Source organism: Myiozetetes cayanensis, unplaced genomic scaffold (genome assembly GCF_022539395.1).
Source record: "Myiozetetes cayanensis isolate MyiCay16 unplaced genomic scaffold, myiCay2020 scf23, whole genome shotgun sequence".
In the NCBI taxonomy this organism is placed as follows: domain Eukaryota; kingdom Metazoa; phylum Chordata; class Aves; order Passeriformes; family Tyrannidae; genus Myiozetetes; species Myiozetetes cayanensis.
The window spans coordinates 1,065,745-1,087,236 of NW_026087445.1; the positions used below are offsets into that span (position 1 = coordinate 1,065,745).

Below are 21,492 nucleotides of genomic sequence, written 5' to 3' on the forward strand. Positions count from 1 at the left end.
AGACAGTCAATGATCAAACCAACTAGTAGCAACACTAATATCATTAAATGTGTCACGTAGCTGTTTAATCTGAGCATGTTCGAGGCTTTCCCTTTTTAAAGGCCACTGCTTAACCCAAACAGGATGATCAGATTTCCACATTAAGCGGATTGGGAAAGCCCAAGCAGCGGCTAATACCCCAAAGGGTGATCACTGGTAAGGACCCATTGTAATTGTGATAAAATATCACGTCCTATAAGGCATTGAGCAGTAGGTGGCAGCAGAACAACAGAAAAAACCGCTCGAGTTGTTTTGTTGTTAATAGTCACAGTCAAGAGAGGCGTGCGTTTGCCAACAGAAATTCCTCCAACTCCTGTAATTGTGGCATTAGAAGCGAACAGAGGCCAATCTTTCGGCCAAAAGTCAGGAGAGATAATGCTACTGTCTGCACCCGTGTCTAATAAAGCGATTAAGGGGTGTTGGGTTTGTTCATATGAAATAACAATTTTCATTTTTGGTCGGTCTTGTAAATCTAAGGTTAGTAATACATTGTCTCCACTGGAACCAAATCCCTTATGTCTCTCGGGTTTTCCTCTGTGATTTAATTTAAGTGAAACTGGTGAAGTTAAAAGGAGCAGCTGAGAGACTTAAATGCTTGTGGGGGTTGTGGAGATGGGCATAGAGGGGCCAGGAGCAAAGCTACAGCAGAACAGCACTGAGGGGACAAAAAGAGGTTGGTGTGGTTAAACAGCAACTTCTTACTCAAGAGTAAGAAGAAATCCTTTAAAATTGAGCATGTGTTCAAATGAAAAAGAGGGAAATAAGACTCGGCAGGTAAAATGTGGAAAAAGAGGAAAAAAAAAAAACCCAACAAAATAATGCAAAGAAAAATGGAATACAGAGAGCATTCAAGTCATAAAACTTGCATGTGTAGTTCTGGAAACATCAGGGGCACTGCTGGAGTGAGATGTGATGCACAGTAAAGGCTGGGGCTGACCGGAGGATAAAAAGTCATGGGAAGGAAATCCAGTGAATCGTTTGCATCTGTGTTCCCTGTGAGAGAGCTGGGGGAGTTCACACAGGAATACTTCCATATGGAGAACTGCACGGGGAGTCTGTTCAGAACAGAAGTGCTTTGGGGAGAGATTAAAGTTCAGCTGAAATGAGCAGCAACAAGTTGCCAGGACCAGCCGGTGCCACCTACGGCTCCTCCGGAGCCGTAGGTGGCACCGGCTGGTCCTGGCAACTTGGGGTGAATCAGCCGAGCTCCCAGCTGGGCTGGTGACCTGTCCCTTGGTAAAATGTCACAGCAAGTGGCACAGCAGCTCCTGGAAGGGGTTTCAAACCCCAGCCACCTGCACTTAGCAAATTCATAGGTGTGATGTAGCACCCATGGCTGAATATTGGGGTGGGTTTTGTACGGGGAGGTCGTGCTTCGAAGCTCTGCTGGAATAGTTTCAGTGGTGTGAATGTGCAGGGAGAAGGGGATTTGGTTATTACTAGTCTGCTTGAGCTTCCAAACTGCACTTAATCCTGACTTTGCTCAAGGCACTTGAGGAAAAAAACCTGCTGATGGAAAAGGGGGAGTGACTTATGGACAAACAACTGTTTAGAAGATGGGAAAGGAATAGTTGAAGGGAGGGTTTCTTTAGTGGAGGGAAGTAAACAACTGGATGTCCAATATATTAAAAAATAATTGGGAAAAGGAGTGAGGAAGGTGAGAACATCTACTGAGGAAGCTATTCAGTGTAATAATATAATAAAGGCTGAGTGAAGAATTGCAGAAGGATGTTATGAGACAGACTGGCAGATGAAATTCAACAATAAATGTAGTGTTGGTTATGGGGAAACACTAAAAGGCAAGGCCTTGGCTCTTTTCACTCAGCAATGACACCTCTGGGTTGTGAAACACAGTCCTGCAGGAATTTCTGCCTGGGGAGCAGCAGCAATCCAGGCTCCAGGGGAGGACGGGGGAGCAGAGCCCAGCACGGGGGTGTGAATTGCTCGGTGTGCTGCAGCCCGACCTCTCCTCCCTCTGGGAGAGGACTGAGGGGAAAGAAGAAAGGGAAAAGGCTCAGGGCAGGGGTGGGAGATCCCTCCGTGCTCCGGAACAGCTGCCAGGGCACAGCGATGTGTCTGCTCTGAAGAGAGGCGAGGGCCAGGGGTCTGGGGAAGGCCTCTGAGATGCACAGGGAGGATGCCGAGGTTGGTGCTGGTTCTCTCTCGTGAGCAGCTGCCGGGTTGAGAACAGCGCACCCGCACCGGCGGGGGCTTGAGCTACATCCCCTTCCCTGGGGGAGGGAGCTGGCACAAAACCAGGAGGGATCTCGGGCTGTGCCCACGGACCCGGCCAGGCTGGGCGGTATCCCCGCGGGCAAGGGGCGCTCTGAGGAGGATGGGGTGGCTCTGAAGGGAAGGGGCGGCTCTGAGGGCAAGGGGCGCTCTGAGAGGAACGGGCGCTCCGAGGGGAAGGGGAGGCTCTGAGAGGGAAGGCGCGCTCTGAGGGGAAGGGGCGCTCCAAGGGGAAAGGGAGGCTCTGAGGGGAAGGGGCGGCTCTAAAGGGAAGGGGCGCTCCAAGGGGAAAGGGCGGCTCTGAGGGGAAGGGGCGGCTCCGAGGGGAAGGGGCGCTCTAAAGGGAAGGGGCGCTCTGAGGGTAACAGGCCCTCCAAGGGGAAGGGGCGGCTCTGAGGGGCAGCCCCGCCCCGGGCCCGCCCTGACCGGGAAGCAGACGGGCGGTGCCGCCCCGGAGGTGCCGCCCCCGCCGGGCCCGCCATGGCCGCGCCGTGCCGGACGCGCACGCTGCAGGTGGTGGACACGGAGTTCAGCGCGGACGCGGTGGAGTGGTGCCCGGTGGAGGGCTGGCACAGCATCCTGGCCTGCGGCACCTACCACCTGCGCCCGCCCGCAGAGGTGAGCCCGGCACCGCCCCGGGATGAGCCCCATCCCCGGCCCTGTCCGCCCGGCCCTGCTCCGGGGTGAGCTCCTGTCCCTGACCGGCCCCGGTCCCGGCCGGTTCTCGCGGCCCGCTCCTAACCCTGGTCCCGGTCCCGGTGCTGCCGGTCCCCGCGCCCGGTCAGTGCCTTGTCCCGCTGGGGTGGCTCGAGGTGGGGCTGAGTGGGCCCCTCCGGCCCCGAGAGGGCTGTGTGGCTTTTATCCCTCAAGGGATAAAGTGAGAGCCTCAGCCCAACTCCCGCTCGCCGCTCCTCGCGGGTGGGGAGGCAGGAACGGCTAATCCCGCCCTGTTCTTCCCGGTGTTTGGCACAGAGCGATTCCCGAGGCAGCTCTAATGGGGCCTGTGACCGTACCGGGCGTCTCTACCTGTACCACTACAACGAGGAGCAGCCCTACATCCCACTGACCGAAATCCAGCGCATCGACACGGCCGCCGTCCTGGACATCAAATGGTAATGCTGGGTGGGCCAGGGCTGGTGCCATCCTGGACATCAGGTGCACAGCAGGGGCTCCAAGGGAATCTCTCTCGGCTCTTAGCGTGGCAGCAGCTGTAATATTTTACCACCCAAATGGTTCCTGACTTCCTGGAGGGAAATACTCTCTCGTTTGTTCCAGTGAGCAAAGACTGGCTCGTTTCTGTGTTGCACTTTCTGCTCATTTGTCGAGCAGCTGGCCAGTGACTTTGTACCTCATTTATTTATATAATGACATGTAGTACATCTCCCTTACATCTAATCCCCTCCACACAGGTTTGGGGCAACACGAGGAGACTTAGATTTTCTTAACATGAGATCTTTCTGGTCATGTAACCTTCTCCGTGTGCATCTTGGAATAAATGTTACGACTCTGCTCTCCTCCTAAAATACAAGAACTATGGACATTCATCACTTTAATTTGGTCTTTTAGGTGCCATGTTCCTGTTGCAGAACATCCCATGGTTGGCATTGCAAACTCCACGGGTGCCGTGGAGTTTTGCCACCTGACTGGAAGCGAGGTGGGTGGCTGCAACGCCTGCTGCTGCTGTAGCTGGTTTTAACCCACACTTGGTACATTCCTGTATTCATTAGCAGTGTGCAGAGGGTTGCAGGAAAGCTGGATGGTTTCCATGGCTTTCTCAGCCTGCTTAGCTTTTCAAACACTTTGTTTTGTCTTCTGATGTTTGTCATAAATTCTATGAACTTGCTCACGGCACCAGAGAGTCTGGCTGGGCTCTACCCACCTGCACAGTGGGAGATGAGAGGCAGGAGGGGAGCAGGAGCAAACCCTGGAAATGTCACTTGAGAACAAGGATGGATTAACTGGTAAAGAGCAGGAGATACAAAGCTGTTAGAAGCCAGGAGGAATGTTGGAGTGGGGTTTCTTTTGTGGTGAGCACGGAGTGATAAGAAGCATTCCCACAGAGCACAGAAAGCAGAAGCCAGTCTGTAAGGGAATTCCAGTTAGGTTGTCATTTTTCCTGCACTTCATCGCTCCCTGAGAGGAAGCAGAGTTTAGTGGTGGTTTGGGGGAAGATGGGCAGCAGAAGGGTGGGATCCTGTGTGTGCATTTCTGCCCCTCAGCTGGTAATGGGTGATTGTCCAGTGCTGTGGGACCCTCATGCTCACCAGTCTCTGGAAAACAGAGGATAAGCAGTGGGAATTAGCAGTACACCTGTTGTTACAGACCTGCTGTCTTCCCAGCCTGAACCCATTCCTTTTGTTTCCAGTAGAAGAACAGCTGCATGTTGGAGCCACGCTTCAGGGTGGATCTCGGCGCACAGCGACTGGCCCTGTCCTTGGACTGGTCCACGGGACGGGAGCAGTGGTGAGGAGGGGAGGGAAGGCTGGGTCAGTGTGTGTGAGACAACTTCCAGGAGAAGCTGAGGACTTGGAGGAATGAATCTTTAGTGGGTTTGACTTTCTCCATGCCAGTGTCCCTGGTCCTGCTCTAGAAGTTGCTGTTTCCCGAGCAAGGGTAACAAAGGAACACAAACATGTCCTGTGGCCACTGTAACAAGAGCAGAGGCTAAAACAGCAACAAATGTGAGGTTGTGCTCTGGGGAATGGCAGCAGGTGAGCCAGGGACTGTCTTCTGTTGCCTTTGCTAAAAGGAAAGACCAGAATGGGATGCAGATGGATCCACTCGTTTCAACTCTGCTTTTGGAACAGCTGAAATTTCAGTGTGAAGTTCTGCTTAAGAACTGCTACTAATAGCACATGTGGGAAGTTTAAACGTGTGAGAAACAGGAGAGAATTGTTTTGGAAGTGGGTCCTTCTTCTCAAACATTCACACATGAGATTTCAGAAATGGCATCACTGCATGAAATACCCTGACTTAGCTGTACCTTGAAAGAGGGGAGGTAAAGGTGTTGTGTAAGTGAAAACAGAGAGTGGCACCTTTGGTGCAAAGCTGGAAAGTGAGGGGATCAGGCAGTCATTGCTAAATGCTCTAGGGTAAATACTTAGTAGGTTTTGCTAATTAAAGCTGTTTCTGTGCATGTTGTTTAATGAATAAGTAGAATTCCCAGCTAGACTTTGTCCTTCCTTAACATTCCTCTTTGTCTCTGTCCTTCTTGATAAATGATTATTGCAGTGATGTGAAGTGCCTTTAAAGCCTGTCACTGTTGTCACTGGAGAGATCAATACTTTCTCCTAGAAACCAATAATTTCTCTGTAGAAAGGGGGTAACCCTGTATCTCTCATGTGGAAATCTGGGAGATTCAGTGTGTAACTAACATTCCATGTAGAACTGGAAAGAAGCCCTGAGCCACCAGGGCAGTACTTGCAGTTGCAGGCAATCAAACAAAAGGGACTTAGTTCATGTCAGGAAATGTCAGAAAATCTGTGCACTGGGAATTGCAGAGCTTTTGCACTGCTCCAAGGTCACTGTGTCCAGAAACTGCAACTGTACTGTGGCACAGGAAGAGAGCAGGAAAGGTCAGGATCAGCCAGTGCTTCGATAGCAGGGGAGTAAAACATTTCTTTGTACTCCAGAAGAGGGGAGAGACCCTGAAAGGTCCTTGCCAGTCTGATTTGGAGGAAAAAAAATTCGCTCTTCACGTGGAATTTGTTTCTTGATGTAATGTCAAGCACGTGAGAAGTCCAGTTATGCATCTCAGAGAAGGACAGAGCCAAGGGTGGTTCCTTCCCTCCCATGGGTGTGAGTGGTGGCTCCCCGTGAGATCAGGGAGTGGTGGTCACTGGGGCAGGTGATTTTAGGGTGGGATGGGCTGAAGCTGAAAAGAATGGTATGAATGTGTCATTCCTGCCACCGTGCTGCCAGCTCCTGTCAGTGTTCAGCTGAATCAACCACGATTCAGTAATTCCTGATGTTTTCCCTGTATCCCCTGTAGTGGATGTCCTTTGAGAGTGATCAGCAGTGATTCAGAGGGGAAGCTGAACCTTTTCTCCATAGATGAATCTGCTCCTTCTGTGCATGTCCTGAGCCAGTGGGAAGCTCACAAATTTGAGGCCTGGATTGCTGCTTTCAATTACTGGGACACCGATATCGTGTACTCAGGTCTGTGTGGGCTGGGAATCTTCTTTGGGAGTGTTGGGCAGGGGGCATCTTGTTTAGGGGTGTGTGTTCCTTGGGATTTTACCTTCCAGGGTTGGGTGTGCTTTCATCACACCTCTTGAAAAAGTGGAGCCTCCACTGGGGTAAAAGGCTTCTTGATGGTGGGGAGTAGTTGGAGTTAATTAGGAGAAGCTGTACCCTGTAAACTGTATTTTGGGTGGCTCTTGGCAAAAGAGATTATATTCTTTGCAGTGTGCAAAAGAGACAGAGAGCTTTTTGAGTCCAGTCCTTTTGACTTTTTTTTTTTTCTTAACAAAGTGAGGGTATTGTTAATGCAAGTGTTTTCTGTGGTGATGGGTATTGTGAACCTCAGTGTGATGTTTGGTGTGTCTGTTAAAATTTAAGAGACCCCAGGGCTGGAAAGCATCAGCTCTGTATCACTGAGCTGGAAGGGACCCACAAGGACCATCCAGACCAACCCCTGGCCCTGCACAGACACCCCAACAATCCCCTCCTGTCCCTCAGAGCGTTGTCCAAACCCTCCTGGAGCTCTGGCAGCCTTGGGGCTGTGCCCACTGCCCTGGGGAGCCTGTTCAGTGCCAAGCACCCTCTGGGGAAGAACCTTTCCCTGAGATCCACCCTGACCCTGCCCTGACACAGCTCCAGCCATTCCCTGGGGGCTGTCCCAGGGAGCACAGGCTGGAGCTGCCCCTGATGAGGAAGCTGCAGACTGAATTCTTTGCCTCTGTGCTCTGTGCTGTCACTGGCTGGTGCTGGGGGTCACAGTGTTTTGTCCCTGGCAGGAGGGGATGACAGCCTGCTGAAGGGCTGGGACACCAGGTGCAGTCCAGAGGCTCCAGTGTTCACCAGCAGGAGGTGAGTGCCACTGTGCCCCTTCCCAAGCCAAATCCAGAGATGTGCAGTGCCAGCGAGTCCTGGTTCTTCCTGCCTTGGGAAATGCAGGCATCTGTTAGGTTTTTTTCCATCATGACAACTTGAGGTTGAAACTTCCTTCTCCATGTCCTTCAACATAAGGACTTCCACAGATGAAGGTGGTGGTAGCTTCTTTCTAAGAGAAGGATCCTAATTTACTCTTATTTTGGGTTTTTTTCTGTGTTAAATTTGGATATCTTGTTATGGATTTTTTTTTTTAGAAAATACTTATTTGAAGTGATCCCTTTTCTTTCTCTTTTCCCGTCTTTTAAAATATGATTTTAGCAATACACACAACTATCCAGTGAAACTTTGTATGTAAACTTAAAATTCACTGGGGACTGCTGCCATGGAATTGTTAATGTTGGGAGTAAAGACTCCTGGGAATGCAGTTGTGTTGCTGAAATTCTTAGGGGCTCTGAACAGCAATTTATGGTGTAAATATTACTAGAAAATACTTGTCCTGGGAGACTGTGAGAGGGAAAGTTTTGCCCTGGGAAGGCAGTTGGACTGTGTAGATGGAACTCTGCTCGGGTGGCTCACTGGACTGAAAGCTGAGCTCACTTTACTGTCCTTTCTGAGACACCTTGATGCAGTAATCCTTAAAACTCCAGAGAGAATCCCTTCTCAAGCTCTGCACTGCTGTCTGTCCCTCTCCTGCAGACATTCCATGGGTGTGTGCAGCATTCAGTGCAGTCCCCACCGGGAGAACCTCCTGGCCACGGGCAGGTAAGTCCCTTCCAGCTGCTCCTCCCTGGTGTGACCAACCTCCTGTGTTACTTGAACACGCTGCTGCCTCTCCAGAAGTTCCCTGGGATCTGTCCTAACTTTCCTCTGTGCTTGCTGCCCCACCTCCTCTGTGTTGCTGTTCGTGGTGTCTCCAGCTACGACGAGCACGTGCTGCTGTGGGACAGCAGGAACATGAAGCAGCCCCTGGCTGACACCCACGTGGAAGGAGGGGTGTGGAGGCTGAAGTGGCACCCCACGCGTGATTTCGTGCTGCTGGCAGCCTGCATGCAGAGTGGGTTCAAGATCCTGGACTGCCGTGGGAGCCTGGGTGAGTGTGCAGGGAGCAGAGACACTGCTGGGCTGCCCTGCTACTGTCCTGTCCTGCCTCCAGCTTCATGGGGGAACTCCAGCTCCAACTTTCTGGAAGCATCTAGGTGATATCCATAGACTTGTTCCAGCTTGAGGTAACTCCTCCAGCTTTCCCAGCTCTGTCCTCACTGTAGGCCTGCTGGGTTGTGCAAAGGTCCTGCCACTGTTCTGTGTAAATCCCTCATAACTCCTTTTCCCGGGTTGGTTTTGGTGAGATGAGCTCAGCTGGTCAGAGCATGGTGCCATTAACACCAAGGTTTGATCCCTGTAGGGGCCATTCACTTCAGAGTTGGACTTGATGATCCTCGTGGGTCCATTCAACTCAGAGTATTCCGTGGTTCTGTGATTACCTGGTGACACAACCATTTCAGTTTGGTGCTTTCCTGTCAGCAGGAGTCACTGCCCTGCTGGGGAACTGGTTACTGCCTCAGGGGGAGGTGCTGAGCAGCCTGGTTAATCCAGAATAACGTGAATAAGCCCTTTGTGTGAATCAGGAGGTATTTCCCTGATGAAAAGGCTCTTTGCATTCACATTACCAATGCAGTCTTACAGCCTTCTTGGGTTTCTTCAGAGCTTGGGCAGCTTAGGAAGTGAGGATAACATTTCTCCTGTACAGGGAAGGCAGGAACCTGATGTCCAGTTACTGTCAGTTAAATGCTGAAGGCTCATGGGAAGAACATCTGCAATGAATTAATAACCAGGACGTGGCCTGGAGATCTCCCAGGTGTGTTGCTGGCTCAGTGGAGACCGTGGAGATCAGTCCTGTCTGTCTGGAGCCTTTGTGGGTATTTTGGATAATGAGGCTCCTAAAGCTCATGCATATTAACCCCTCTTCTGCTACTGGCTCAGGGACAATTAAAGCCTTTGAGAGGTGGCTGAGAAATGGTCAGTACCTCCTTCCTCCTGGAACGCTTCACCTCGTGGTGAAGAAGGCAACAATCAGAGAACTCTTCCTGTGGGGCACAGCCAGTGCTGGGATGGCTGCTGAGCAGCCCCAACCCACAACTGGATTTCTGCTCATTTCATGGCTTTATTTTCTCTTTTAAAGCGGAGAACACGGAGGAGTGTGTCATCCTGTCATCCTACGTCCTGCACAACTCCCTGGCCTACGGGGCTGACTGGTCCAGGCTGTGTCCCAGGGATTCCCTGCCTGCAGCACAGGACCCTGCTGCCACATGCCAGCCTTTGGAGGAGCTCCCGGGAGCAGAGGAAGGAGACAAGAGGCTGAATTTGCAGGTCCAAAACCTGAAGATAATTTACGAGTCTCCTACAGCCACTTTTGATGTGATCCTGGATGAGGAGAGCGAGGGCCCTGCCGGAGCAGGGGCGGCTCCCAGGCTGGCTGGGGATCCTGGCCCGGGCAGGGGCTCTGCTTTAAAGGGCAGTTTAGACCTGGCTGGGGGCCCAGATCCCGGCTCAGCCAGGGGCTCTGAGTCCAGAGCCAGGAGCTCCAATGGGACTGGCCTGGACAGCCCCAAAGAGACGAGCATCGTGGCCACTTGTTCCTTCTACGACAACATCCTCCATGTCTGGAGGTGGGAGATGAGCCTGGGCACCACTCCTGATGTGCCAAGTCCTGGATCTCCATCCAGAAGAACAGCTGAAAGTCTGCATTGACCACTCCCAAGCAGAGGGGGCAGGAAAACCCCTGAACTGAGAGTGACAGCTGAACTTAACGCCCTGCCTAACTCCTGTTGGGCCTTCCCAGTTTTATTGCTGAACTTGGCAGTCCTTCAAGGCCCACACTGATGGAATTCCTGGTGTTTTATTTTCAGCACAGGGGAAAGCCTTTGCTTAGAGGCCTGTGGTTAAGCACAGACAGCTTTATTTAGTTTTCCCCTTAATGTCCTGGTTCCAAGGGGGACGGCCCTCCTCTCACAGGCTTTGAACCTCAGGTTTGGGTCCTTTCAAGGCTGGTTTGCATTTCACGTTGCTCTGTTCAGCCTGTTCTCCTCCTTCCATCACAAACCAGACTGTGCTGCTGTGAGCAGACCCAGCATGTGATCAGAAGGTTCCCTGAATGTCTTGTAAAAGCCCCTGAGCAGAGGTTGATGTGCAAACCAGACCCTTGAGAAGAGCTCAGGCAGGCCAGGCACAGTGCAGCATAGTTCAGATGGAAGTGTTGTGGGGAGCAGGGCCTTTCCCGGGAGGATCCTGCTGCACCTCCCTCATTTCCCATCGCTCCTGCCCTGATGACAGTTCCCCTCACCCCTCCCAGGTGAGCACAGCCTGGTTTAGATAAACCCTGGAGTGACCTGCCCTCCTTTAGTGCCACTCAGCCACCCCCACAGCCTCTTGTATCCAGCTCATGTTTTCTGCTCTCCACATTTAGGGCCAAAGTCAAGACCTTTCACTTTTTTTAAAGGTGAACAGCTTTAACATCAAAACCTCCACAGAGTTTAAGTGGCGTTTCCTGACATCTTTTTGAGTTCAAAATATGTACAGAAACCAAAACCTGAGCAGCATTGCCCAAACTACCTCCAGGAATGGCTGCAGGATCTCTCATGGTTGCTCCATCAGCTTTCTTTTCTCACTGTGAAGTATCAGCAAAACACCCTTTCTGGAGCATTTGATCTGTCCCTAGAAACAGAGAACCAGCTTAAACTAGGTAAGGAACTCTTAGCTTGGGTGGTTTGTCTCTGAATGTCCTGAGGGATGAGTTGTCTGGGGGGAAAGAAACACCAGCAACAGGTCTCTGTGTAACAGTGCTGCATCCAAGTGACACACAGATGAGAACCTTGACTGCTCTGAGACCCTGCTCAGGGTGAGTGTGCATTTTAGACAACACTGAGCACTGTTACATGAAGATTCATATTAGTGCTGCAAACGAGAGCTTTTCTTATTAAAAAAAAAACCAAAACATGCTATTTTTGAATGTTTCTAAAATAAAGCCACTACAAGTGATTTTATTTTTCTTGGTTGTTTTGAGGTTTAAACATCAGAGGAACTTGGCTAAGGCTCCGAGGGCACTCGGTGAATGTTCTTTGGGAGTCAGAGCGGACGAACCAGTTTCCTGGGAACACCGAGGGTGTGTCCTTGTAGCTCTGTTTTAAAGCTTGTAACGCCTTTTATTGCCCTGTGAGAGGGAGAGGGAACAGCCCGAGGGCAGCAAAGCTGCAGTGCTGTCACTGGGACCAGACTGAGACTGGTTTAGGCTTTAGGCCAGCCCTTGCTTTGCTCAGAGAAATGAGGAGGCTCCAGTTACAATCTGCCTTCACATGGAAAGAAAGTCTCTGCAAGGAAGGGCTGAGGTGTTGCACCCAGAGCTGAAGGCAGAAAACCACCACTCGTGTGTAACTCACTCTGATGAGCTTCACAGGAAGTGAGAAATGCAGAGTTTAACTGGAGTTAGGAAAGCTGTGCCTTCCCCTCCCCCCGCTGTGGGTGATCCTGCACTCGCTCATGTGGGGATTTGGGCTGCAGGACTCAGATCTGGGAGCCAGAGCAGCACCAACCCCTCCTGGCCTCCCCAGCCCCGAAAACGGGGGGGTTTGCAGACACCTCCTTCAGGACTCGGACTGGGTGCTCAGAACACGCACTGAATGTGCTTCCCTTCTCCCAGAGCGCGTTTTCATCCTTAATTCAACTCTAAACTTTGCAGTACTTTGTGTTTAGAAACTCACAGGCAGGGCCGTGCTCTCCAGGCACAACTGCGCGGAATGAACGGCCAATTCCCCCCAGGATTTAAATCACACACTGCAGAGGGACGAGGTGGAAGGACTCGCTTTAATGTCCGGCGCCAGAGCCTGTCCCGCGAGTGCCGGTCGTGCCTCGGCCCCGCCGCGGGCGCTGCTCGTTCCCTACCGCGCGTAGTTCTTGGGGAAGAGCTGGAAGAGCTTCCCCTCCTGCGTGGGCTCGAAGCCGTACTTCTCCAGATTGCCGGGCTCGAACGTGCCGTCCTTCACGTCCTTCTCGATGCGCGGAGCCACCAGCTGGTCGAAGAGCTGCTTGGCCGTGGCGGGCGGCTCGGAGCCCTCGGGGGCGCGGTACGACACGTAGGGCCGCAGCTTGAAGTCCGTCAGGTCGGGCACGACGAACTCCGGCACCATCTCCTTGACGAGGAGGAACTTCTTGCTGCTGGTGAGCACGCCCAGCTTCTTGGCGCCGCGGCCCTTGTTGAAGGTCCGCGGGCCGCGCTTGCTGGTGAAGGGAGACAGGCGGTCGGCGCCGCGCACCAGCCCGCGGGCCAGCTGCGACAGCAGCCCCATGGCGGGGATCGAGGGCTCAGCGGAGACGGAGCCGGTCACTGAGAGCGAGGCCGCTCCCTCAGCGGAGCCAGAGCTTCTCCCTGAGGGCAGTGCGGGCTCCACGGGCCGGTCTCTCCTCAGCAGGGCCGGTCCCCGAGGGCAGTGCGGGCTCCCCGGGCCGATCCCTCCTCAGCAGGGCCAGTCCCCGAGGGCTCCCCGGGCCGCTCTCTCCTCAGCAGGGCCAGTCCCCCGAGGGCTCCCCGGGCCGCTCTCTCCTCTCTCCCCTCACGACCCGGAGCAGCCCTCCCGCCTCCCCACCCCGCAACACCGCCCGCTCCCATTGGCCGACGCACACCAGCCAATCCGCAGCGCCGATGCTCCCCCGCGAGATCCCACCCAATCATCGGCGAGCATCCCGCGGGAGGGGCGTGGCTTGGCGCGGCCGGGGCTTTCCCGCCAATGGGTGCAGGGGGTGGGCGGGTCCCGGCGCGGGGGCGCCCCCTGGCGGCGGCGGGCGGGGAGTGCGCCCCGCGCCCTTCGGCCCCGGCCCGGGATCGGCACCGGGAAAGGGATCGGGATGGGAACGGGAACGGGAACGGGAACGGCGGCGGGAGCGGGGGCAGCTGCAGGTGAGAGCGTGCCGGGGTGGCGGGGCTCGGCGGGGAGCGGCGGCGGGCCCGGGCCTTGCGGGCGGGGCGGCCCCGCAGTGCCCCGGCGGGAGGGGGTTGTTGTTGCCCGCCCGGGTCCCGAGGTGTGACCGGGCGAGACGGGACACGGCACGGGAGGGCGAGCCGGGGGTGTTCCGGGGCTGCCCAGGAGGGTAACCCGGCACTGACCCGGAGCATGACCCGGGGTGGTGACCCGGGTCCGGCCGGGGAGTGACCGGGACGGTGACCCGGGAATGGCCAGGGGGTGACCAGGAGAGTGACCCGAGTCCGGCCGGAGCTGACCGGGAGGGTGACCCGAGGCTGACCAGGAGGATGGCCTGGGTCGGGCCGGGGCTGTCCAGGAGGATAACCCGGGGCTGTCCCGGGGGATGACCCGGGTCCGGCCGGGGGGTTACCGGGAGGGTGACCCAGGGCTGACCAGGAGGGTGACCCGGGTCTGGCCGGGGGGTCACCAGGACGGTGACCCGGGGCTGACCCGAGCTGACCAGGAGGGTTACCCCGGCTGACCCGGAGGGTGCCCCGGTGCTGCCCGGCCCCGCAGCCCGGCCCTGCCGCGATCCCCTCTCCCGGTGTGGGTGTCCCCCGGGCAGTGCCATCCCCGTGTTCCCTTTTCCTTGGAGCACGGGTGCCCAGAGGCGGCTCTGGCTGTGCCACGGGGCTGTGAGCACCCGCGATTGTCCCGTGTGTGAATTCCCGTGGCTGTGGAGGAGTTCCTTTAGGAGACACAACCCTGTCCCCCAGCACTCCACTGCTGGGTTTTGTTGCTCGGCACAAAGGGATGGTGAAGTTAAAAAGTTATTTTTCCCCTTGTGTTCTTGTATTGTTCAAGAATTTGGATCAGAGAGTGTCATCACCTCTTAACTCAATCTTCTCTTTTTGGTTTTACTTTTGCTCCTGCTGTGCCTCCAGACATGGCTGAAGATGACAACGGCACCAGCCTTCAGGTACTTTGCTTCGCTCTTGGTTTTGGGCATATTTATTTCCCTGGGAGTGTTGTTAGGTGCTGTACCTAATTTGATAACATTTGGACAATGCCTTTAGGTGCTTTGACTTTGAAGGGAACCTTTCTTTCCAAGAGTTTTATCTTTCCAAGAGCTTTACCCTTTCAAACTTTTTAGGACTGGTCCCATTTTAGTGCACGTGTGCTTTTTATTATTTTCAAAATTTTTTTGATTTCTTGCAAGCCATTCACACTCTGCTTTGTGTTCTAAACCGTTTGCACAATTATATGGTTTAAATAACTTTTGTTTTGTATGGTTTTAGCCTAAGGAAGGGAGAATTGCAGGATTCTGGCAGCCTGCTCTCCTTGCATTTATTCTTAACCATAAATTGGAAACTCGTGGTCCAGCAAGGCATGTGTGTGGTGCTTTTCACAGCCAGGAGAAAGAAAATAGTTCTATTCTTTTCTGGTTTAGTTCTCAGAACTGAAAAACACACACAACCTACTCCTGAGCTCTTCAGAGTGTTTTGTGAAACTCCAGTCCCTGTAGTCAAAACAAGGCATGTGACCCTGGGTGCTTCAGAGCAGGGAGGAAATCTGATGTTTTGGGCAGTCCCAGTTTGAAGGCCTTGCTTTCAGTGCTGATAAGCTTTTCCCACCCCTCCCAGGACGGGGAATGTCTCGGTGTTTGCCTTGGACTGCAGGGAGGTGTTGTTGGACTCCCAGCAGAGCTGAGTGTTGGTGCCTGGACTCTGGATGGGTGTGAGGCTGCTTGTTGGTGCTGATCGCTGTGAAGTCTCTGCTTCTTAAGGAAACTGCAACACTGAGAAGCAGAGAAAAGCTCTTTATCCAAATCCAGCCTCTAAGCAGGTCTTTGCTCCATTTTTTGGTGCAATGAGGGATTTTTTCAGGGTTATCCCACTGGTGTTTTTTTGGGTCTGAGAATTGTTTGGGGCTGTGTGAGGCACCTGTGAAGTCCTTGGATTTGGGTGGTGGCCCCAGCCCTCCTCAGAGAGGAGCTGCCCATGACCTCACACCTGCCCCAGGTGCTGTCATGGCCCAGGAATTGCTGACATTCCCAGGTGTCTCCACAGCTCAGCCTTGGCTGCTTCGCTTCCTCTGCTTTTCCAGCAGGATTGGCAGGGCTGGAAAAGATCCTCCCCCCAGGTCTGGGTGGGGGAATATCATGTTTTCACCGGTGAAAACCTTGCAAGAAACCTCTCTCAGTGTTTCTTGGAGCTCTGAATTTCTTCTTTCCCTCGTCGAGGCCCGAGGGTTCCCTCCAGGCACGGCGGGGTTTTGTTCTTTGGCTCTTGGGTTTGTTTCTCCTCCTCCTGGAGCAGCACTGAGAGTGTCAGTTGGCAACTACTATTTTGGATGTTATTTGAGATCCTACAGGCCTGGAGAGCAGCGGAGCTGTCCATGTCCCTCACACTGTCAAGGGGAAATACATTCAGTGACCACAGTGGGTTTACACCAAGCACTCTCTGTGTCACCAGGTGTTGCATCTGTTGCTACCACGTATTCAGCTTTTTATTTTTTTTTTTCAAATTCTTGTGACTTTGTACTACAATCCCATGGATAACAGTCTGATAAGAATAGTGATACCGTTAGTTTGGCTCATGCTGGGAAGATAAACTGTCCATGTGCTGTGTTAAAGGAACCTGAGAGGCCCAAGTGAGCGCAGTGAGAGGTGAGTGGTCAGGCAGGAGTTTCATTTCTGCTGCAGAACTGGAATTATGAGAGAGACCAGTTTGGTGACTCGGTGTGCACTTCATTTTTCTCTTGGTGGCAAAGCTAAACCCAGATGTCACCCAGGTCTGGAACCAGGGACAGGAATTGTTACCAGAACTGTGTGTAGTGCTTAATTCAAGGGCTTGGCAGGTTCAGGACTTGCAGGGGGACACATCTTGTGCTGGGTTTGTTCACTACTTGTTTGTAGTATTTTTTTTTGCCTTTCCCCCCAACTTCTCCACAGTTTTAAAGTGGCATTTGTGAGGTTCTTTTAACAACCAGGTTTTATTCCTGAGAAGCAGTGGTGGGCACAGGTCCCAGGGCAGCCACCTGAGGTCAGGGCTTTTGGCCCTGTGCATCATTTGCTTTTTATGATGACTTTAACCTGCTGGTTTATGGCTTGTTTTCTCAGTCTCATAAAGTCTTTTACATTCCATTCTCGTCCTTGTTTCTCTGAATAACTTAAAACCACCAAAAAAAGTTGTCACCCGGTTTAGGACCGTTTAGAATGTGTTGAACTCAACTCAAAACTCCCCTAATAGCCCCTCTCCACTGAATGTTTGTGTTTGCAAAGTCAAAGAAAGACGTGGAAAAAACACAATCGAGTTGTGTTTTAAGGTATGTGACAGACCAGGCACTGAGATGTTTTTTTTTATGGAGGCTTTTTTGCCAGCTGTGGGAAACTAATTTCACCTTCCTTTTGGTGCCAGGCTGTGAGCCCAGGAGATGCAACCCCCATGCTGCAGTTTGTGGAGGACAGGATCCACACCACTATGGTAAAGTGTGGCTGCAGGTTGGCTGTGCATCCAGAGTGTGCAGCTTCTCCTGAATCATCAGCAGTTGTCACCAAAGTCTGAGTGTTTGTTTCTTTGCTGTCACTGGGCCCGAGGCAGGAATTAATCCCTGCTGTTTAGAATCATGGAATGGTTTGGGTTGGAAGGGACCTTAAAGCTCATCCAGTCCCACCCCCTGCCATGGGCAGGGACACCTTCCACCAGCCCAGGTTGCTCCCAGCCCAGTCCAGCCTGACCTTGGACACTTCCAGGGCTGGGGCAGCCACAACTTCTCTGGGAATTCCATCCCAACTCCTCCCCACCCTCACAGGGAAGGATTCCTTCCCAATACCCCATCTAACCCTGCCCTCCTTCAGCTGAAGGCCATTTCCCCTTGTCCTGTCACTCTAGGGCCTTGTCCATCTCCTGTACATTGAGCTGATCAGCTCATAGATCTTTGGGAAGAAAAATGTGGAATATTTTGCATGTGAGCCACTGATAGATCTTAAATTTCTTGCACATTTGATGCTTGAATTAAAAACCAAGTATTCATGAGCGTGCTTGATTTTCAGAACATCTTACTGAGCTGACTGTTCACCAGCCCTCCAAAAAGTACATGGTAATTTATAAAGTTGAAAAGTATTAACTTCTTTCCCCCTAAATTTCCCTCCCAGCTGACTGGAATTGCAATTGGAGCTGCAGTGGCACTGCTGTTCATTGCAGTTGTTGTGTTTGTTGTGTACAGAAGAGTGAGACAATCCAGTAAGTATCTGATAATTAAGTAAGTTTTAAAAGCAGTTTTCCCAGCTATCTGGAGTATTTTTGTAATAATCTGTGGTAGTTGTTTGCTGTGAAGGGGCGGCTCTTGCAGGAAGACAGCATTAAAAGGATGAAGAGCTCTTGTTGATTCACTTACTGAGGACTGAACCCAGAATCCAAAACCGTCACGTGAGGGATGCTGGAGGTTTTTATTTCTCCAGTGTGTGATTGGGATCAGCCTTAGAACCAGCTGTAAATTATGCAAATGATTTCAGCCCTGCTGTGATTTCACTGTTACAGTAATGAGAAATGGTTGAATTAGAGGTTTCCTTTGTGAGATTAAAATTGCTTAATCCTTGTGTCTGTTTAAAGAGCCCTTTATCTCCCCTGGTGCTGAGGCAGAACCCCAAACCAGCTCTGGCTTGGCTGGTCACACCTGGGTACTGAGGTGTCCTGAGCTGGTTTAAACTCCCAGTGCTGACCATGAGAGGTGCCAGCTGAGCAGGCAGGAGCCAGGGCAGCAAAACTGGCAGCCTGTGCTGGGGTGTTTTCCCTCAGCAGGTGGTTTCTGACGGGATGCTTCTCTGTTGCAGAACAACTGCAGCCCCACGTGCCTCAGTACAGGTTCCGCAAGAGGGACAAAGTGATGTTCTACGGGAGGAAGATCATGAGGAAGGTGAGAGGATCTGGCACAGGGGGAGGGAAGGGAGGTTGAAATCCACTCTGGGAGGTGTAGACTTTGCAATAACAGGCCTTCAACCTGTAAAATTTCACTGGGATTTCATGGATGTTTCAGAACCCCTGGAGTGCTTCCTGAGTTGCTGGTGGAGCAGCAGGAGCTTCTCCTTCTGGCCAAACTTTATCTCTTTCAAGAGTATTTGCAGCCAGTGAGGGTAGTAATAAATCACTGAATATCTGAACTCCTATATGGAGATGATGATTGTTTAAATATAATGGAATCACAGAGTAGTTTGGGTTGGAAGGGACCTTAAAGCCTATCCAGTCTCACCTCCTGCCGTGGGCAGGGACACTTTCCACTAGCCCAGGTTGCTCCAAGCCCAGTCCAACCTGGCCTTGGACACTTCCAGGGATGGGGCAACCACAGCTTCTCTGGGAATTCCATCCCAACTCCTCACCACCCTCACGGGGAAGGATTTCTTCCAAATATCCCATCTAAATCCACTGTCTTTCAGTTTAAAGCCATTCTTCCTTGTCCTGTCAATATCTTATATATATCTATATATCTTATATAGATATATATATAGATATATGTAAGATATATATATATCACATATATATATGAGATATATGTATCTCTCATGTAAGTATATATATTTATATATATATATTTATATATGTATGTGGTCCTACTGATAACCCCTGACTTTGGAAAGCTGCCTCTTCCTCAGGTGGTTCTTTTCAGAGCCCCAAATGTTTGTTGCTTATTTCTAATCCTCTGTTCAGTGAAGGCTAGTGGGTACAGATGGCAGGAGAAGAGCCAAGGCTGTTTAATTCTGACTGGGGTACGTTCTCCATGCCCTCTGTCCTGGAGAGCCAGAACTCCTGGGAAGCTGCCAGGCCAGGATGGGACTGGCCCCTTTTTGGGGGCTGTGCCCTGTGCCATGATCTGCTGAGTCCAGGAGAGCCCTCACAGTGCCAGGGCACTGAAAAGCTGCATCTCTAGAAGAAGAAGGTCCAGGAGAGGAACCTTGGGTTGCCAGTCCTTGGGTGTTGGGGAGCATTTCCTCCTGAGAGCTGCCCTGGCCTCCTGCCTCGTTCGCTTGGTTGAGGTGAATTCGAGTACCTGGACTTTAATTAGACCCTGTGCTGGTTTAATATTCACTCTGGAGCTCTGTCTCACTGTGGAGGAGGTGGTTACTCCCTGAACCCTCCATTGCAGGTCAGCCTTTATGTGGAACTTGGCCACAAAAGCCCTCAGTGGAGGGAAATTGTGCGTGTGCAACTTCATGGTTTTAATATTCCTCATAGTGTTAAATGTGCAACCTCATGGTTTTAATGTTCTTTAACACAGCTGTTTATGTGGAAGTCACATAAGTAAAGAATGCTTAGAATCCCACGTGGGAAAATTGTTTCAGTTTTTTTGTTTGTTTTTGGTTTTGTTTTTGTTTGTTTGTTTGTTTTGTTTTTTTTTTTTTAGTTTTGGGATTTTAGACCTCACTTTTTACCTTTATTCCTGAATAAGGCAGAGACTATTACACACTGACTGCTGTGGTTTGTAATGCGGGGATTTTTGATAACTTGTCAAGGTTTTACTTAAAAAAAACCCTTCCAAACTAATTAAAGATTTATTTTGTGACAGAGAAGTTTTACAGAGATTCAACTCTTAGAGAAACAAATGAAGAACTGGGAATGTTTTGGAAGTAACTAAGGAGGGTTTTTTTGGTGTAGCAGTTGTTGTCTTTCTCCAGAGGGTGGCACTTGGGAACTGGGAAAAGCAGGGAAAAGTCTTGGTTTGTCACCAGCCCAGACATGAACGTGGCCCTGGTCAGTTCAGTGCCTGTTCAGTGCCAACCACCCTCTGGGGGAAGAAGCTTTTCCCAATATCCAAACTAAAGCTCCCTGGCACAGCTCCAGCCATTCCCTGGGTGCTGTCCCTGCTCACAGGGAGAAGAGATCAGTGCCTTACTCGTGTTCTTGAGTGTTCCTGAGTGAGAGCCACAGCTAAAGGGTTTTTCCCCCCTACCATCCATTACCACTGCAGCAGTTGCTTAGAAAATCAAAATATCCTTTGCTTGCTTTATAGAGAGGAAGTGATCCTGAAGTAGATGTTGTTCCAATCCTCTGAGGTCTTACAGGAGTGTTTTATGCTGTCCATGTTCTGATGTGGCCTCAGGGCAGGCTCAGGGTGGATCTCAGGGAAAGGTTCTTCCCCCAGAGGGTGGTTGGCACTGAACAGGCTCCCCAGGGCAGTGGGCACAGCCCCAAGGCTGCCAGAGCTCCAGGAGGGTTTGGGTGATCCTCTGGGGCACAGGGGGTGACCCTTGGGGATGGGCCTGTGCAGGGCTGAGGGTGGGACTGGACGATCCTTGTGGGTCCCTTCCAGCTCAGCACATTCTGTGGTTCTGAATGGCTGGTGGATGGGTTGGAACCTCTGCAGAGTTGGAACTATTAGGTTGGTTTTTCTGGTTTGTTCTGGGGTTTAGTAACTGTTTTTATTTTCCTTCTCCCCTCCCAGGTTACAACTCTTCCCAACTCCCTGGTTGGGAACACGGTGCCTCGCCAGAGGATGCGCAAACGGGCTAAAGTTTTATCTCTGGCCAAAAGGTACTGGGGCTTTTGGGAAAAGGGAAAAATTATGCTGTGGAGGATGGGTTTGGAGTCTTTATTTGTGGCCCAGTCCTTAGCAGAGCACTTTTCCAGAGCTCCTGGCTTTTCCCAGTCCTGTCAGCTGAGGATCAGCTGGGCAGTTTGCTGAACTGGGGGTGGTTTGTGCAGCACTGGCTGGTCTGGTTGAAGAAAGGCAGGAGGGTGGAAGGTTTAGCTAATTGATGATGTGTAACTTGGGATGGTGAGTGGTTGGTATTCCCCATATACTTATCCAGTATTTACTATATAATTAAGACAAATGAGGGGATGTCCTGAGCTCCCTGACTCATGTTTTCCTTTGCAGGATTCTACGTATTAAGAAGGAATGTCCAACTCTGCAGAGGAAAGAGCCTCCTCCCTCTTTGCTGGAGGCAGATCTGACTGAATTTGATGTGAAGAATTCCCATTTGCCATCAGAAGTCCTGTACATGCTTAAAAATGTCAGGTAATGCTAAATGGGAAGAGGAGTTTGGAGTTTGGATGTGAATATTTGGCAGGTTGTATCAAGTCTCAGCCTTTATGGCTTCAGGGTCAGAATCTTGAAGGAGTTGACTGAAATTCATCTGAGCATGAGGACAGAATAAAGGACTTCGAATTTTCTAGAAATGTTAAGAAAATAATGGAGTTTGTTTTAAAAATAAAAAATG

At 51.6% G+C, this 21,492-nt stretch overlaps 3 protein-coding genes across 4 annotated transcripts in view; 2 read left to right on the forward strand and 1 right to left on the reverse strand.

Moving 5' to 3' along the window:
- The first annotated feature begins 2,734 nt into the window (after positions 1–2,734).
- DPH7 (diphthamide biosynthesis 7) lies at positions 2,735–11,361 on the forward strand. 2 transcript variants are annotated; one of them, XM_050319803.1, is made up of 9 exons: positions 2,735–2,889; positions 3,244–3,383; positions 3,838–3,925; positions 4,640–4,734; positions 6,263–6,429; positions 7,230–7,302; positions 8,023–8,088; positions 8,244–8,416; positions 9,506–11,361. In XM_050319803.1, exons 1-9 carry the CDS (start codon positions 2,752–2,754, stop codon positions 10,072–10,074), a joined length of 1,509 nt encoding a protein of 502 aa, XP_050175760.1. In that variant the 5' UTR covers positions 2,735–2,751; the 3' UTR covers positions 10,075–11,361. The 2 variants fall into 2 exon arrangements, with proteins under 2 accessions (XP_050175760.1, XP_050175761.1); XM_050319804.1 differs by having other exon boundaries at positions 9,079–9,519.
- A 92-nt stretch (positions 11,362–11,453) lies between these two features.
- Positions 11,454–12,923, reverse strand: MRPL41 (mitochondrial ribosomal protein L41). Its single transcript, XM_050319828.1, has one exon. It carries the CDS (start codon positions 12,663–12,665, stop codon positions 12,258–12,260), a length of 408 nt encoding a protein of 135 aa, XP_050175785.1. The 5' UTR covers positions 12,666–12,923; the 3' UTR covers positions 11,454–12,257.
- Positions 12,924–13,166: 243 nt separating this feature from the next.
- PNPLA7 (patatin like phospholipase domain containing 7) overlaps positions 13,167–21,492 on the forward strand; it is a 127,538-nt gene continuing 119,212 nt past the window's right edge. The window contains exons 1-7 of the mRNA XM_050319757.1: positions 13,167–13,273; positions 14,222–14,256; positions 16,697–16,762; positions 17,434–17,521; positions 18,112–18,194; positions 20,715–20,803; positions 21,150–21,290. Coding sequence (XP_050175714.1) covers positions 13,222–13,273; positions 14,222–14,256; positions 16,697–16,762; positions 17,434–17,521; positions 18,112–18,194; positions 20,715–20,803; positions 21,150–21,290 — 554 coding nt within the window. The 5' untranslated portion in view covers positions 13,167–13,221. The remainder of the gene's footprint in view (positions 13,274–14,221; positions 14,257–16,696; positions 16,763–17,433; positions 17,522–18,111; positions 18,195–20,714; positions 20,804–21,149; positions 21,291–21,492) is intronic.